The following is a 17335-nucleotide window of genomic DNA, read 5'->3' on the forward strand; positions in this document are numbered from 1 at the left end:
AAAAAAAACTTTTGAAGTGATAATCAAGATAGCCCAGTACAGCCAGAAGTGGGCTGTAGTCCACAAAAGCTTATGCTCTAATAAATTTGTTAGTCTCTAAGGTGCCACAAGTACCATTGCTGAGTGACCAACACCATTTACTGTAGCAGGTTGGTGCTGGAAATTCTTCAAGTGCAACTCCAAAGGAGCTTTCAGAGGTGGGGAAGATGAAGTGCACAGAGAGGTAGCTTGGCACCATTAGTTTGCCTGCTGCAGTTTCAGAGATATCATTTCATGTTTGTGCAGCATTGCTGTCTGCCATTAAACCACTACCATCTTTCATCCCAGTCCAAGCAGCCTCTTTCAGTAGTAGGTGGTATGACTCCTAGATGAGGCATTTTTCAGCAGCTGCCCTTCAGTTCAAAGAGGAGAGGAACTAGACAAGACAGGAGCAGATCCATGGCTATAGAGAATGGTATACAGAAAGCACAAAATTATCAGCACATCAATTAATACTATATATTTGTTCCATCTTCTCTTTGGTAGTTTATGTGGGGCATGTTCTGGTCAAAACAAAGGCTCTTCCCTCAAGGAAGAAAATGGTACAACTCAGCTTGTTGCTAGTCAATCATAAAACATGGTGCAGGATATTAAGAAGAGGTGGGATTTTTTCCAACTCAAACTGCTGCATTCACAACTGGAGTGTGACTGAAAGCAAACAAGTGGTTGGGGATTTTATGCAGGTATTGGAGCACCTTGAATATCATAGAACCATGGGACTGGAAAGGACCTTGAGAGGTCATCAAATCCCATCATCTGTACTGAGGTAGGACAAAGTAAACATAGCCCATCCCTTTTAGGTGTTTGTCCAACCTCTTAAAACTCTCCAATGATGGAGATTCCACAATCACCCTTGGAAGTCTCTTCCAGAACTTAACTACCCTTATAGTTGGAAAGTTTTTCCTGTTGTCTAACCTAAGGCTATGTCTACACTGCGCACCATACAGCAGCGCCGCTGTAAGGTATGCAGTATAGCTGCTCTTTGTTTCTCCGGACGATAAAATAAAGCCACCCCCATCGAGAGACGGTATCTTTGTGGATGGGAGAATGTCTCCCGCCAACAAAGCACTGTCCACACCACACCGCTTTTTGTTAGTATAACTTTTGTCAGTCAGTGGTGTGGTTTTTTCCTACACCCTCTACCAACAAAAGTTTTACTGATGAAAGTGCAGCATAGACAATCTCCAGTAATGAAGATTTAAGCTAAGCCCACTACTTCTTGTCCCACCTTCAGTGGATATGGAGAACAATTTATCACAGTCCTCTTTATAACAGCCCTTAACATATCTGAAGACTTATCAAAGGCCCTCTCAGTCTTCTTTTCTTAAGAAACACGACCAGTTTTTTTTTTTAAGAAAGGTTTTCTAAACCTTTTGTTACTCCCCTCTGAACTTCCTCCCATTTGTCCACATTTTTCCTAAAGTGTGGCACCCAGAATTCGGCACAGTTCTCCAGCTGAGCAGTGAGCAGGAAAAGACAGTTACCTCCTATCTGACATTAACAGAGGGTTGTATACACCCCAGAAAAATTAGCTTTTTTCCTGTAACTGCACAAGCTTGTTGACTTAGGTTGTGATCCACTATAACCCCCAACCCCTTTTCAGCAGTAGTACCACCTAGCCACTACTTCCCCATTTTGTATTTGGGCATTTTATGTTTTCCTTGCTAAGTACAGTACTTTGCATTTGCCTTTATTGACTTTAATAGTGTTGTCTTCAGAGACAATTTTCTAATCTGTCAAAGTCTTTTGAATTCTAATCCTGTCCTCCAAAATGCTTGCAACCCTTCCTAGCTTGGTGTCATCTGCAGATTTTATAAGCACGCTCTCTCCTCCATTATCCAAGTCACTGAACGCAGAACAGAACTGACCCCTGTTGGGCCCCCACCTGATTCGGCCTCCCAATTTGACAGCAAACCTTTGATAACGAATCCATGTATGGTCTTTCAATCAGTTGTGCACCCACCTTATAGTGCTTTCATCTAGTTTGCTTATGAGAATGTCATGGGGGACTGTGTCAAAAGCCTCAAGAGCTGTGACAGGCACCAACATTTTTAGGTCTTCTCTACATGCTACTATTCAGGCATGTCTCCGTGAGGACACACTCTTGTTCCAGAATAGGAGTGTCCAAATGGAGAGTTATTCACAAATAGCTGTTCTTAATTCCATGTATAGACATACCCTTAGATTTCTACCATTAAGGTACCGAGAAGGGACATTTCCCTCCCATATAACAAGTCAAAGGCAGCCTAGGAATACAGTGGCAAGACTCCGGTCACCCTGTTTAGTGGTTAAGATTTGCATTTGCCTATTAATTGGAAATAAGATGGCGTTTCATGCCCCACCCAGAGATTGTCCCTACCTCCATAAGGGATGCCAGCACCACAGTCTGAGAAAGTCTGCTTTGCCCTGTAGCTGAGGCTAAGATACTCTGCTAGATAGAATCTCATTGTCTTTGTGCATCCCCTATAGACAGCTGGGGAGAGGGATGCCAAATTAAAGAGACTACCAAGCTTTGATTCCACATGAATTATTTTACTTGCATCAGATATGGAGCCAGATGAACAGTGGCAGAGAGCATTCAGCTTGGTCAGTGAAGTCACCATGGCACTGACAGAAATGGCATCTGTTGTATTTGCTAACCCTTGTGGTCATCCCCAGTAGATCAAGATAATGTGACTAACACTCATAACATTGTGCAATTATTCTAGGTTAGAAAAGTGTGTTGTCATGTGTTAGCAGCCAGTACTAGTTGCTCTTAAAACAGAAGCCCCAGTATTGATTACATTCTTCCCTTCTCCCCCACCCAAGCCTTTTTGGTGCAAGTGGATATTACTGCCATTGTGAGAGTTTCCTTTGAGACCTGAAAGATTCAGATGCTCTGCTCAAACAGACCTACTAGCAATGTATGAATTCTGATTTTCTTCGCCAGGAATCCCTCCTCCACATCTGTGTTCATCCCAAGCCTTAAACAAGAACAACCATGACACCATAGGTCACTGCTATGCTCACTCAATATCAAGTTTTGTTGCCCTGATAATCGTTACATTCACCAGGATTCTCTATGAACAGAAGCTAAACTTTTTTTCCTGGACATTTTTATTAGAGCCTGTCCAGCTATTACATTGGGATTTGCACATTAAATAAGGCACATTTGAATAGCTGCATCAGCAAGTAATTTTTTAAATACATAAGTACTGCCCTGTCTTCCTGTTCACAACCAGGATATATTCATAAAGTGCATGGGGAAAACACAGTTCTGTGAACAGCAGAATGAGAACAAGTCCAGTGCCACTTGCAGTTCCTTGGGAGGAGATGTCTTGGTCCCGGAATAGAGAGTCACCCCACAGATCGCCAATCCAGGCCAGTTCCATTAGGCTCCATAGTGACTCCTGGCTCCTGAAGGACTGCAGACCAAGAAACCAAGAGGCTTAACATATAACCACACAGGCAAGTCAAGTACCTATACACCTTACTGGGAAATACACATGATTATAGCCACTAAACATTAAGTCATTGGTTGTAGACCACACTGGCTCTTGAATTCCAATAAAGCAGCAGACAGCACCTTGCTGACAAGAACCAATTCCCAAAAGCAGAACTACTCTAGAGGGATACCCAGAGTCAGTGCTTTTGGAATGTCATCCAAAAGACACCCCACCTCTTTACTGAATTCTGCCCAGAAAAATGCAGCATTGACTCTGGAGGCAGCACAATCCATGCTTAATTTTTCATTTATGTTTTTCAGATGTATGTGCGTGGCCCTGAAAAGGTTAGAATCTAAAGGGCTCCCAATAGCAGGCAAGTCTGAGGAGTAGGACTGGCCCCTTTCTTTGCCATAAGAGAGGGATTGTTTCCAGTTTCCTGAAAGAAACCATTACACTTAGCCAGGGCCGGCTTTAGGAAGTGCGGGGCCTGATTCGAACAGTTTTGACGGGGCCCCAGCAGGGATGACTGAAAATAATAAAAAAAAAAAAACACGTAAAAAAACATGTGGGGCTTGTTCTCACCGGGCGGCACTCGTAGTCTTCGGCGGTTTGTCCTTCACTCGCTCCGGGTCTTTGGTGGCACTGAAGGACCTGCTGCCGAAGTGCTGCCGAAGACCCAGAGCGAGTGAAGGACCCGCCACTGAAGTGCCGCCGAAGACCCGGAGTGCTGCCGGGTGAGTAAAAATTAAAAAGGAGCCTCTAGCCAGGGAAGGGATTCTCGGCCACTTGCCCCCACCCCGGTGGCCCTGCCACTGGGCGCGGGGCCCTCTTAGGCGCGGGGCCCGATTCGGGGGAATTGGTGGAATTGGCCTAAAGCCGGCCCTGCACTTAGCCTAGAGGACTAGTTCTTCAACATGAGGTTTAAATTAACTCAAGTACAGTAACTTCATCCAAACAAGTTTAACTTGCTTATCCCTAGAACAGAAAGTGATTCCCATCAACTCATTTCACCCCTAGTTATGAATATGGAAACTGGGCACTCAAGAACTCTATTCCAGTAAAAAAGCAGTATGCATTCTTTCCAAATCAGATAACAGAGCTGGAGCCCAGGAGAGAGGGACTTGTCTCTACTTACTCTGCAGGCTATATGTTGCCACTGGATCCATCATTATTTTATGAGGGAGGATAATAAAGTTCTGGGACCACTTGTTAGTGAATGGCAATAGGTCACCATCAGAAGTAATACCGGCACTTGGAGCATCTTCTGGGCTGCCTTCCTCAGTCAGCTCACAAGTGCAGAGGGGGCAGCTTGGGGGAGTAACACCAGGTCCTCGGGGAAGTGAGTCCTTTTCATTCTTCAGGTAGCTTCTCAGTGCTCCACTGTGATGAACGGGTCGTTCACGTGACCAAGCCCAATGGGATGGCTCCTTTGACATTATCTAGATCAGAAGAGTATAGACAAACCAATGTTTTTCCTTGCCATTGAATCTTTCTGGATTCACTTAAAATTCACTAAGCATGATTTTGTCATATCTAATCCTTTTAGTGTATAGGGCAGGGGTGGCCAAACCATGGCTCGTGAGCCACATGCAGCTCTTTTACAGTTAAAGTGTGGCTTGTGGAGCCCCCCCCTTCTCCACCTACCAGACTGGGTGAGGAGGAGCTTGGGACCTCTGCCTTGCAGTGGGGGGTGGGATAGGGACTTTTACCCAGCAGGGAGGGTGGGGCTGAAACCCTGAGCCCCAGCAGGTGCATCCCAGCTCTTGAACTTCAGAAGATTGTTGTATGCAACTCAGAGGGTCAATAAGTTTGGCCACCCCAGTATAGGGCTTCAAAGACAGTAAGAACTACAATGTAGCATCTCAACATTCTCCCACAGATTTATTTATCAGACAGATTTATTAAGATAAGAATGATCTGATCATAACTAAAGCTAGAATAGCAACTGCTAATTAATGTTGGCAGAGAAGACATTTGCAGAGGGTAAAGGTTGTGACTGTTCAGTAGAATCCTAGCCAATGGTGACCCAAGAATCTTTAAACTTAAGTATGGATTCTGTACTAAGAGTGCTGGCTTGAAAATCCTAGAGACTGAGGTTTTATTTAATTTCTGAGGAATAGCTAGACAGATGCACCCACTACGATATTCCTGACCTTCCTAGTGTGCTAGCAGGGACACTTAGCCTCCCATAGTCAGTTCAGGCCTCAACCCTTTATTTTAACTGGATTTGCATAGACTATGGATTCTAGTGACTATTAATGTGTTAGCCATAGTCCCAGTATTACAAGCATGCAAAAATATGTCAGCCATGGCTAACCTCATCACAACAGCGCCGGCTGACCACTGCTCGGTAGTTCATTTTAGCCCAGAAGCCATCTCTCAGCTTTAAGAACTGTGGGAACATCTGCCGCCAGTTGTCACCAAGGGCCCAGGGAAAGATCTCATACTTGTAATCCTCTTCATCTTCCTCCATGTCATTAGCCAAGTACCTGCATCAGGAAAATAGGGCAAAACAGGCTATATCCACAGAAATTCCTCTAACCAGTGCTTCTCAGAAGCACTCAGCCTAGGAAATTGTATGGTACAGCCTGGAATTGTTATAGTAGCTTTCAGTGTAGCAAGTGTTAAGCCTTAACACTCCAGCATTACATTGTATAAAAGAGGAAGTGTTCTAAGCCACAGAACTGCAGCATAAGAGGCTTTTGCAAATCACTCGTTTGCAAGTAAGGCCAATTGTGTTTAGGTGCATACAATAGCTCGTGGGTTTTTCCTATAGGTGCACAGAACTACAAGTGGATTATGTTGTAAACAAGTTCTCACACAACATACGAACAACAGTAGATACCAATTCTATTTCAATATTCTATTAGATAAGTATAGTTTGCAAGCTGATGTGATTAGTTTGGGATTGGATTGATGCAGTGTTTGCCCTTAAAGGGAATAATTCTCATTCCCACCAACATAGCTCTACACCACTCTGATAGAGTTAAGTATCCTCACAAGTGGGTCCATAGCCAGAACAGCTTTAGAGTAAGAATCAGGCCTCAAGTGTCCATGCAGTACATTCAGCTGCAGGTGTCATACCTAAAACCTTAGTATGCAAAGAAGGGATTGAAGAGCAACCCATAGAGACCTCTCCTGTTACTAGATCATGGTGGCAATGGAGTTCACTCGCAAACTTCTGACTTCTGAAATGGTAACTGTAGGGGCCCGGTCATAGACCTGGACACCACTGTGGCAGGCACTGTACAAACAGAATAAAATGCTCCTTATCCATAAAGAGAGAAAGAACACATGACTTTGGGATCCCTGCATTCAGCCCATGTAATTAAAATTCATCAGGATCCCACTGATTTGTGTTTTACCATCATTAGCCTCTTGAAACATAAGGTTAAAAAAAATATCTACTAGCCTCTACCCAATAATGAAGTCTTATACTCGTGTTAGAGGGAAACCCTTTGAAACCATCTACTTAAGCTAACTGGAAACACTGCAATTAAATTGTGCTTTTCCCAGCTGGGGGACAATTATGGCTGATCAGTATGGCATGGGGAATTTTTTGGGGGGGTAGGTGCAGGGAGGTTTAAGTTGGGTATAATTTCTTCAGATACCGGTGTGTGTGTACTGTGGACCCAGATGCTATTAAATTATACTCCTAATAGCCATTCCTCCTGCCAAACCATTTGGTGGCATGGACTAGGTAACCCAGTTGGTCTTCCCCATTCTGCTGTCTATGAATTATTTATATGGTGGGATCTTTACAAACCGGGATCACAAGGTTAAGAGCTACAAGGTACTTACAAAGCAGTGAAAAGGTTCATCCGTGTGTATTCACTAATATGCAGGCCAGCACGTTTGAAGTAAGTCAGAGTCATGGCTAGAAGATACTAAACAAGAGTTACCTTTAATAGACCCAGTTCTGGATCAGAAGAAACAAAATATGTTCCATCTAGTATTTAAGTTTAAAACAAAAAGAAATCGAGCCATAAGAGGAGAGAGTGAAGAAAGGAAACATTTTTGTGGAGGCTTGCTAATTATTTGTATTATCATAGCCCTTGGGAGCCCCATTATGCTAGTCCTGTGCAAACACAGAACAAAGCTTCCAAATACAAGACAAGAGACAACAGATGGATACAGATAGAGGTGTACAAGGAAACAATGAGACAGTGTTGGTCAGCACAATAAGGAGTGGTCTATACACACCAGTTAACTAACTGTTGGCAAAATAAATAAATAAATAAATAATAATCCCATAAGCTTCATGGCAGAGGAGTTTTAAGGAGAGATTTGAAGGTGGCTAGAGTTAGTCCTGCAGACATTTACGGTGAACTTCTCCCAGGCGTGATGGGCAGCACAGGAGAAAGCATATGACAGGTTAGGACTATAGTTCATTTTAATGCAATATCTATAGAATCCCAAGGTCCTTTACCAGAGTGACGGCCATAAGAAGTCAGACTGTCTATTCTAAGCAGTGCTTAATTTGTGCCAGAGCTGAGCCCTGGTACCTTGAGGCTTGGCAGTTCATAGCCCTGGCACTTCTGGGCTTGCTGCGTCAGTTATGAATGTAATAAAAAAAATTGCTTGAGCCCCAGCACCTCTTTCATTACAAATTAAGCACTGGTTCTAAACTCATTGCCACTCCCTACAGTTTTCCCAAGGGCTAAAGACTTGTGCTTTGTCTCAGCCTAGAAGGGACTTTAGGGAAAGTTTGAAGAAAAGTGGTGGAGTCATTTGAGTTATGAATGCAAAAATATCAGTCTTCAGTGGGGATGAGGCCCTGGCTCTTGTGTTAAAGTTTGGTTTATAAGTTAGAGATACTGCATAAGAGAGTCAAAAAGTTAGAGTCATTAAACTACTGCGCATTGCTATTTAGAAAGGTTATCATAAGGAAGTTGAAGGGGGCATGAGGGACATACCTTATCTGAAATCCTGTAGCATATGTCCATAGACAAGAACTCTTGTACCAAGTCATCCTCTGGTAAAGGGAAGAAAAAGCAAGGCAGCTGTTTTTAGTTGTTTCATATTGTTCAGTGGTTGTTGCTTTCCAAATGGGAGTACTGTTTCCTACTGTAGCAATGGTGGAATCTTTACAAGAAGATCTCTAGAGCAGTGGTTCTCAAACTGGGGGTTGGGACCCCTCAGGGGGTCTCAAGATTATTACATGGGGGGTCAGAAGCTGTCAGCCTCCACCCCAAACCCTGCTTTGCCACCAGAATTTATAATGGCGTTAAATATATAAAATTGTGTTTTTAATTTATAAGGGGGGGGGGTCACAAGCAGAGGCTTGCTATGTGAAAGGGGTCACCGGTACAAAAGTTTGAGAACCAGTGATCTAGAGTGACCTGCCTAGGTTAGTTTATAGCATGAATTTAGAACATGGTTCCAACACTGTTTTCAGACAAGAGACTTTCACAGTCTGGTCAAAGAAACTTGCTGGACCTCTACTAAATATAGCAGCTTAAACATAGCTATAGCTAGCAGTGCCATACTCCCAGAGTGGACAAAGTCTAGACTTCCATCAAAATATTCCATTTCTAAAACGGAATTTTAAATACTTTGCACTTATGACAAGGTTCAAGGTTCTCAGAGCACTTTAGAACAGTGGTATCATCCAACATTTACAGGTGGAGACAAGGGAATTAAGTCAAAGAATTTTTTTCATTGAGAAACCCACATTTCCTTACTCCCCATCCTGTGTGCTAAACACAGATAACTGCTTGCAAAAGGGGAATGTTATCAACCTGAATAGTCAAATTATCAACTTGAATCCTCCAGATCATTTAAAATGTATCTTGGATACAAAGCTTATCTTGTTATAGAGAGTTAAAAATACCTTTTCCCTTCAATTCCCTACTTGGGTTTACTGCTAGTTGGTCACTGCAGTCTTATCCAGCCTTGGGAACCCATTCCCAATACACAGTATGGTTTTGTATACCATGTTTTCTCTAAACTGTATATCCCAAGATGCTGGACAGTTTGAATGACTGGTCTAGCCTCCTACCCAGTAGGTTGAAGAAGGCCTCTTGTTCTTCCCGATGTAGATGGAATGGAGGTCGCTGCATGCTTTTCAGCACTGCTATGGAATGCTCTCTCTCAGGGATTCGCATCCTGCTACGCGCTCCAATGCCCTTTGTGCTGTTGTGATGCGGTCTCATGTTCCCTGGCTTCACCCCAGTGGTGACCACAGGAGGGACATGGGAAATACTCTGAGTATGCCTCATTTTTTTACTGGTATTAGTGGAGGCTCAGGGGCTTTTCTGCAATGGAAAAGGATTAAGAAGTAGAATTAACAGAATTGGTAATTCAATAGGAAGCTCTTTCAGTAAAGGTTACCATTTCCAAATCAAGCCTGAATCAGTAGCAATCAAGAGCTGTTACCACATGATGGCTGTTAGTGGCCTGTGAGATATTAGTAACTGGTTTTGTGAAACTATCCACTGGGAAGTGAACTAAGATCCATCACAACAATTAAAGTTGGACAGCTGCCTTCATTGCAACTCAAAGGCTGACTGCGCCACAGATTGAATACCCTTCTTCTCTAGAGGCAGGCTTAAGGCACAGTGGCACCCAGTTAGAGCATTGAGAGACAGTTCGCACTGCTACTGCCCATGTTGCACCTGTTCTAGAGACACAGCAGTAACTTGCATTTCCACAGTTGTCAAGCTGTCTCACCCACCAGCACTAGAAAAAAAAAAAATTAAAGAAATGACCAATCCAGTTTCACCGTCCAAGCTGAGTAAATTTTTTTTTTTTTTTTTTAGGAAAAGCAAACAACACACAAGAAACTAAGGTCTCAATTTTTACAAGTAAGTAATGACTGCAGGTGCTGAACTTGAGACACCTTAAAGGGGCCTGATTTTCAGAAAGCACAAAGCACCTACTCTCTGAAAAAAATCAGGCCCTTTTAAGGTGTCTCAAGTTCAGCACCTGCAGTCATTAAGATCTTGTAAAAATTGAGACATTCAATTTAAAAACTATAATTTTTTCTCTTTACATTCATCAATCAAGATACAGTTAGTTGCAAGAGAAATGGGGAGAAAAAGCCCTTCACAATGAAAATAAGTCAGTAGTTGAATACATACAGACAAGCCAAGAAAATAATGGTTCTTCTGCTGGCCTTTCAAAATTACTGCTCATTATACATCCAATGCTGCAGCACAAGACTGTATCAATTTGCATTCTCTGTTTGTTAATTCAGAATATCCTGCCTTCACCCACACTATGCCAGTGTGGAACTCCCTGACCCACCAGATATATGGTGCTGACTTGTATAAATCTAAAGAAAAAAAGCTTAACTTGTTTTATAGCTCCTGTTACTATGTTTTAAATCACTCCTACAATACTCTAGACTTGCAAAGAGCCTTTTGGACTTTGCCAAAACTTGAGCACAGATTTACCAATCTAAACATTTAACTATTTTTAAAAATAAAAGCTTTAACCATTTAACTGTGCATATGGGATGGGAAGCAAGGAGCCATACAACAACACCTGTTCAATTTAAAAGGATAAAGTCAGCATGGACAGGTGAAAATGGAACTGTGTAATTAATCATGCTAAAGACACATTAATCATCAGTGCCTTAAAGCCTTCCAAAATACCATTTTAGACCTCTGAATTCCCATTTAAAATTCCCTGTACAACACACACTCAGCCAGTTACTTGTTTTAAGGTGAAGAGTAGGTGTTAAGACACTGTCAAATCTGTTATTGTAGGTTAGGATCTGAACTCCTCCCCTCCTTTTTATTCCATTTGCAGAACTATGGTCCCACCAACTCAAAAAGATACTTCCAATACCCTTTTCTAACTCAATAACTAATTTACACACTGAACAGAGAGAAAGTGATTAAAATACAAGTGTCAGGATTACTGTAGACAGTGAGAAAATTATAATATAAAACACTTTCACAAAGGAGATAAGTTTTCTTGTTTCCTTTTAAGGTGTTTGCCCTTGTCCTACACTTGTGCCTATGAATGCATTTAGCTAGAATACCCACACTGAAGTACTTTAGAAAGTAATACAAGACTACATTTTGGGAGAGGAATATTATTATGTCAGACCTACTATGAGGGGACAGAATCTCAAATCACCTCATGTTTAATTTGCATTTGATTTCCGTCCCTATAACTTTGTCAGGGCCCCACATCTTTGTTCAGCTTGTTTTTCTAGCCCCCCCCCCCCCAATATCACCAACCATTTCCTCACTTTCCCCCACCTCCACTCCCCCCCCAAAAGAGCCTTTTATCAAGAAAAGACCAGTTTAAGTTTAGTGGTCTCTTCTCAGCAAGTGGTAAATAAAATTAAACCGGAAAACTGGATTTAAAATTTGTTCTAGAGTCTAAACAATTCGTTTCTACACAAGCTGGAAGGATTTTTTTGGCCTCCATTTGACCATTCTAATATTTTTAACAATCTCACCAAAAATTAATATGTAGGCAGGGCCGACGAGAGGGGGGGAAACAGGTACATGGTCCGCCCTTGCTGAGGAACCCGAAAAAAATCCAGGCCCGGCTTCCCGCCCACGTTGGCCCTGTTTAGCCGGTCCCCCCTTGCTGGGGGGGCCCGAAAACAAATTTTCACCAGGGCCTAAACCCGCTCTCGGCAGCCCTGTATGTAAGTATTGTGTTACTTCTTAAAGTCCATTCCTTGTAGGAGGCAATGAAAAAGAAGAACATTTATAGAGAGAAAATGCTTATTCAACAGCAAGACTAATCAGCTCTCTACCACACAGACCTTCCCTGACTGCTGACCCCATATTGTATGTAATGTTCTTCAAGAATGAATTTTAATTAGTGAATTACCACCAGTCTAGATAATTAATACAGCATTGGGTAAGAGGGATAATTTCTCTCTCTCTTTGGGGACATGGGTTAGAAGACAGGCAATTTGTCTGAAATGTAGATTGAATTCCCCATTTAAAAGGTTTCCCTTCCTAAAGTGGGAGTCAAATCCAACACACTGGTTTTCTTCTCCTATCCCCACCCTACTTTTCATCTGTAAAAGCATCCTCCTAACCTTTAGTGTAAGAATAATCCCAAGAATACCACTAATTAACCTTAAAGTTCCCAGAATCATTTTCAGGGCACACACTATTAAAACAATTTGATGGTCTAATCCTTGCATTTTTTTTAGCCTTAATTATATACATTTCTGAAGACAGTTGGAATACCAAATAATTTCTAAGTCACCAAAATGCCTCCATGCAGGATATCACTTGGTAGTTCTACTACTATGAAGTCAGATCCTGCAACTCTGAAACAATCAAGCAGTACATATTGCCATTGTATATTGTAGCCCTTTTCAAGTGCATACACTATCCCAATTTTACAGATGATGAAAAACTGGGGCACAGAGATGTGAAGCAACTTTGCTCCAAGTCTCAGAATAAGATATGGAACTTGGGCATTCCAATGCATAGTTCTGTGCTCTACTCTCTAGTCAACACTCCATTCCAGAGCTGGGAATAGAATGGAAACCCTCTGCTTTAACTAATGGGCATGTTATCTAGCCACAGCCTAGCTGGCCATTTTAAGTACCTACTTAGACATACAACCTTCCTCCCTGCTCCATTGGATTAGTTTTTCAACACCTCAAATGAAACAAAAGTGATCCATTTTCATATTTTTGTTATGAACTATTGACTGTAGAGGTCACAATTGCCAGTTTTAGCAATCATGGTATCCAGTTTTGAATGACCTGGGGCTAGTACCACATAGCAGTTTTGACCCAACACCTGGGCTTCTTGGAATTAAAGCAAGTTTTGGGCTTTGCATGGACCTAAGCCACCAAACTTTGACCACATAATTCAGCCCATCAGGTTAATGCAATTGGCAGACTTAGGGCAAGAAAGATTTTTAACTCAGATTTCAACATCTGGGCTTGTTTTATGTTTATTTTTAAGAACTAGACTAAAGACAGATGAAACCCAACCATTCTGGGGGCTTACAAACATCAAACAAAGGTTTAGGCTCATGGACCTTTGCGGAGAGTCTAAGCCACCACATTAAATGGGGCAGATCTAATTCACAAAAAGACAGCCTTTCAGGCAAATGTTGTAGGGTTCATAAGAAAAGGCGAGGAAACAGTTTGCACAAACCAAGCCATCTGTATTTCACCCCTCAACTTGACCCACTATCCCCTTAGTCTACACAGGGGCTATAAGAAGAGTATTTGGGGGTGGGGGAGCCTTGGTGCCTTATTTCCCTCTTAGGGTAGGGGAATGATTGGGGATCTTCTGACACACACAGACACCCCAAAATATACACACACAGGTACAGTGTTACCTCCCTCAGTATGTATAGTAGAATGATATGCAGGGACATTTTACACCACCACCCTACCCATTACAGCAGGGGCATGAGGGTTGTAGTAGGGGCATTTCAGGGGTTACCATTAAACCCCCCCCCAAGCCACTTGATGCATTATTACCACATCAGTGCATGGGGCCACTACTACACCCTCAGTATACAGGGTGACCCTCCCATACACACACCTTGGTGCCTCACTCATCCCCTGGGAGGGGGAGGACATAAGGCACCATTTTGAGGAAGAACAAGGATTCCCTTTTCCAGTCAAATGAGCCTCCACTTTACCCCCCAGATTTAATATGGGGAATGGTTAATACCTATTACTCATCCCCGTTACCCATAGGGGGCCATGGGGTGAGTGTGAGGGGAAGGGAGAGAGAGGCTACTCCTCCTCCCGTTGTGGCCCCTCCCTACCAACTGCTTTTCCCGCCTTCCCCCCCCCCTCACCTGAGCAGAGTAACCAAGCAGCGCGCACGCGCGCAGCAATCGCGAAGGGGTAGTATCAACCTTACCCCGCCCACTTACCCACTGTTGGCTTCTATAGGCTCAACCCTGTCAGCTCCTAGCCAATCAGCGATGGGTAGACCGGCCTCTTTGCAAACCACCGTCAATCAAAGAGCAGGACGTCAGAGGCGAGAGTTCAGTCCCTATTAGCCCGTGGGGATTGGGGGAGGGATGTTGCTGAGAGGATAGGCTAGGGGACGCTGCGCATGACTCTGGGCTCCAGGAGGTATATTTGAGGTCCACCCAATAACTCTCATTGTGTATTTATTATAGGGTTGCCTGCAAACATAACTTCCTATAGCAGCATGTATATCAGGTCAAGTTGCCCACATCCCACAGTTAGTACAATTGTAGGGTGACCAGATGTCCTGATTTTAAAGGGACAGTCCCGATATTTGGGGCTTTTTCTTATATAGGCTCCTATTAGCCCTCACCCCCTGTCCTGATTTTTCACACTTGCTGTCTGGTCACCCTATACAACTGGGAGTCAGGACTCCTGGGTTTTATTGGATTCTGATAAGGTGTGTAGGAGCTATTCAGACCCCTGGCCAATAAGTCTCAAGGGATATTTATTATAGGGACACCTTTGAATATAACTTCCTATAGGAGCTTGTGTGGCAGAGCCTGGTGAAATCAGCCCACATTTAGCACAATGGAGTCAGGACTCCTAGGGTACATTCCCAACTCACCATGTGACCCTAGTGTGTGGCAAGTCACATACCAGGTTGGACCTCCCATCCTTTATCCAAATGTCCCTGTTATTTTGCAGTGGTGAGGGTGACAGCTAAAACAAAGCCTCATTGGGGCTCAGGAAGCACAACACACCAAGACCAGTGCAGTGACTAGATTATCAGACATAGTTATGTGAGCTACAAAGCCTCAAGCTCCCTGTATGGCATGCACAGCTACGGTCTAGTCTAATACACGCACAACTGCCAGCTTGTCAAAGTCCCCAACCTGCCATACAGTTTAACAGAAAAACCTGCCATCTACTTTAACACACACACATACCTACATATCATCCATTTTAAAGCACATACACCTGGCTTCCAGACAGTCTTAAATACAAACACACACCCTTTCAGATTAACACACACATCCGCCATTCAGTTTAGCACATGCAAAGAAACACCCGATGCCCAGTTTTACACACATACCTGCCATCCAATTTTACTTTACTTAGCCCTTAAAATTCAGATTACAGTGCCCATCATACTGACCAATATTGTCTAATTGTTTCCTTATACTCCCCTGTCTGTCTGTATCCATCTGTTGTCTCATATTTTATACTTAGATTGAAAGATCTTTGGAGCAGGCAACGTCTTTTTGTTCTGTTTGTACAGTGCCTAGCACAACGGGGTCCTGGTCTATGACTGGGGCTCCTAGGTGCTATAATAATAATAAATTAATAAATAAATAACCTGATGGAAGGCATTTGCAAGGCCTGAAACACAACAGGTTAATGTAGTAGGCTATCAATTCTATGCACATGGGTTAAAATTTTAGCTTAGGTCACAAGTGAAAAGGTACTTGATGCCTTATTTGTGTGCATTGCAAGCATATTTGGCAGTCACAGCTCAAGGGACCTCTGGACTGAAAAATCAGCAGTACTGTGAGATAAGACTGAGATGTATTAGCAAAACTGTGTGTAGTGAGAACAGGGGCCCAGCACTACTTAGACATTTACACGAGTGGTGGATATAATTTGCTACCGAATTAGAACAGTGGCATTTTACATACCCACTTTTGAACTCACTTTGCACTGGTATAAATGACTACACAAGGTGAAGGGCAGTGCTGAAACAAACTCCCAGACTTGAACAGCAGTTCTGCAGAACCATCTTTAGATACATTGGTTTGGCAGAGCTATGTGGTGAATCTGGGATTAGAAGGGTATTGCAGATCAGGAGAAATTAACTGTATAAGGGAAGCGCAACTGTTCACACCAGAACTCTAGGCATATGCCTTACTTTCTTGAGCACTAAATTAATTCACAAATAAAACTAGGCACTAGGTTGTTTGTTTTGCAATAATTTTATTCAATAATAGAGTCACACAATTGCATTTAATTGAGTCAAATACATTCCCACCCTGAAGGATTTTACTTGCAGGAAAGACTGAGCATCTCAGATACAGAAGTGTTCACTTTCTGATGCAAGAGAACAGTAAGGCAGAGTCAGATCTGTTACCATAGTGGCAGGGAGATGACAAATGCAGAATAGTGAGGATACTTATTCTCTCTGATCTCTCTCTTTTGCATCTTAATGCTCTCAGAACTATAGCACATATTGCCTGGGTGCAGCATATTTGTGACTTGTAGGAAATTTTACAGTCAAATTTATGACTGATATCCAAGGATCTCATAGCATTATCTCATAGTATCCCTATGCCTATTTTACACCTGGAAAAACTAAGGCACACAGAGCTTACTTGCCCAAGGTCACTCACATGGCAAGTCAGTGCCGGAGCTACAAATGGAACCCCAAGAGTCAGGACTTCCAGCACCATTCTGCTCTAACCCAATAGACCCCACGCCCCTCCTAGAACTGGGAAAGAATCCGGCAGATATGGCTCCCACTCTTGTGCCCTAATCTATTGTCCCACAGTACCACCCTCACCCTGGACCAGAGCTGGTGGGGAGGTGATGAGAGCGGAATCTGGGATGAGAACATACCCAACTCATTACACAAACGCAGAGTCCACCACAAGTCTGTTCTATAATCTGCCCCATCGCCCCTAGCAACAACTGTTCCTTCCTCTGGGGATTTTTCTGATTAGAGGACACCCATGACGCTAGACCAATCAGCAGGAGCCACGGGACCCTCTTCACCCCTTAGCGGTGGAAGGCGGACGATACCAAGTAGACACTGGGACCGTACCGTCTGAATAAGTGGGCGGGGGGGGGCAGCAGGGAGTTGTGAATTTGATTCAGTCCAGCTGCATCCTGAAAGGGGGGGAGCTGGTTGTGTTCGAATTGTACCGCTCGCTGCTCTAAATAAGGGAGGGTCTGAGGCGAGACCACCGGGCGTGACTGGGGGTAGTCCCCATAGAGGTGAATTGGG

General features: G+C 43.2%; 1 protein-coding gene across 1 annotated transcript; it reads right to left on the reverse strand.

The window, feature by feature from the left end:
* Positions 1-2841: 2841 nt before the first annotated feature.
* Positions 2842-14264, reverse strand: SPDYC (speedy/RINGO cell cycle regulator family member C). Its single transcript, XM_034776489.1, has 7 exons — positions 14217-14264; positions 9466-9721; positions 8381-8439; positions 7266-7351; positions 5782-5953; positions 4600-4903; positions 2842-3443 (listed from the first exon to the last, which is right to left on the reverse strand). The coding sequence occupies exons 2-7, from the start codon at positions 9683-9685 to the stop codon at positions 3376-3378; spliced, it is 909 nt and encodes a 302-aa protein (XP_034632380.1). The 5' UTR covers positions 9686-9721; positions 14217-14264; the 3' UTR covers positions 2842-3375.
* Between the last annotated feature and the right edge of the window lie 3071 nt (positions 14265-17335).

This window comes from Trachemys scripta, chromosome 7, assembly GCF_013100865.1.
Source record: "Trachemys scripta elegans isolate TJP31775 chromosome 7, CAS_Tse_1.0, whole genome shotgun sequence".
Lineage (NCBI taxonomy): Eukaryota > Metazoa > Chordata > Testudines > Emydidae > Trachemys > Trachemys scripta.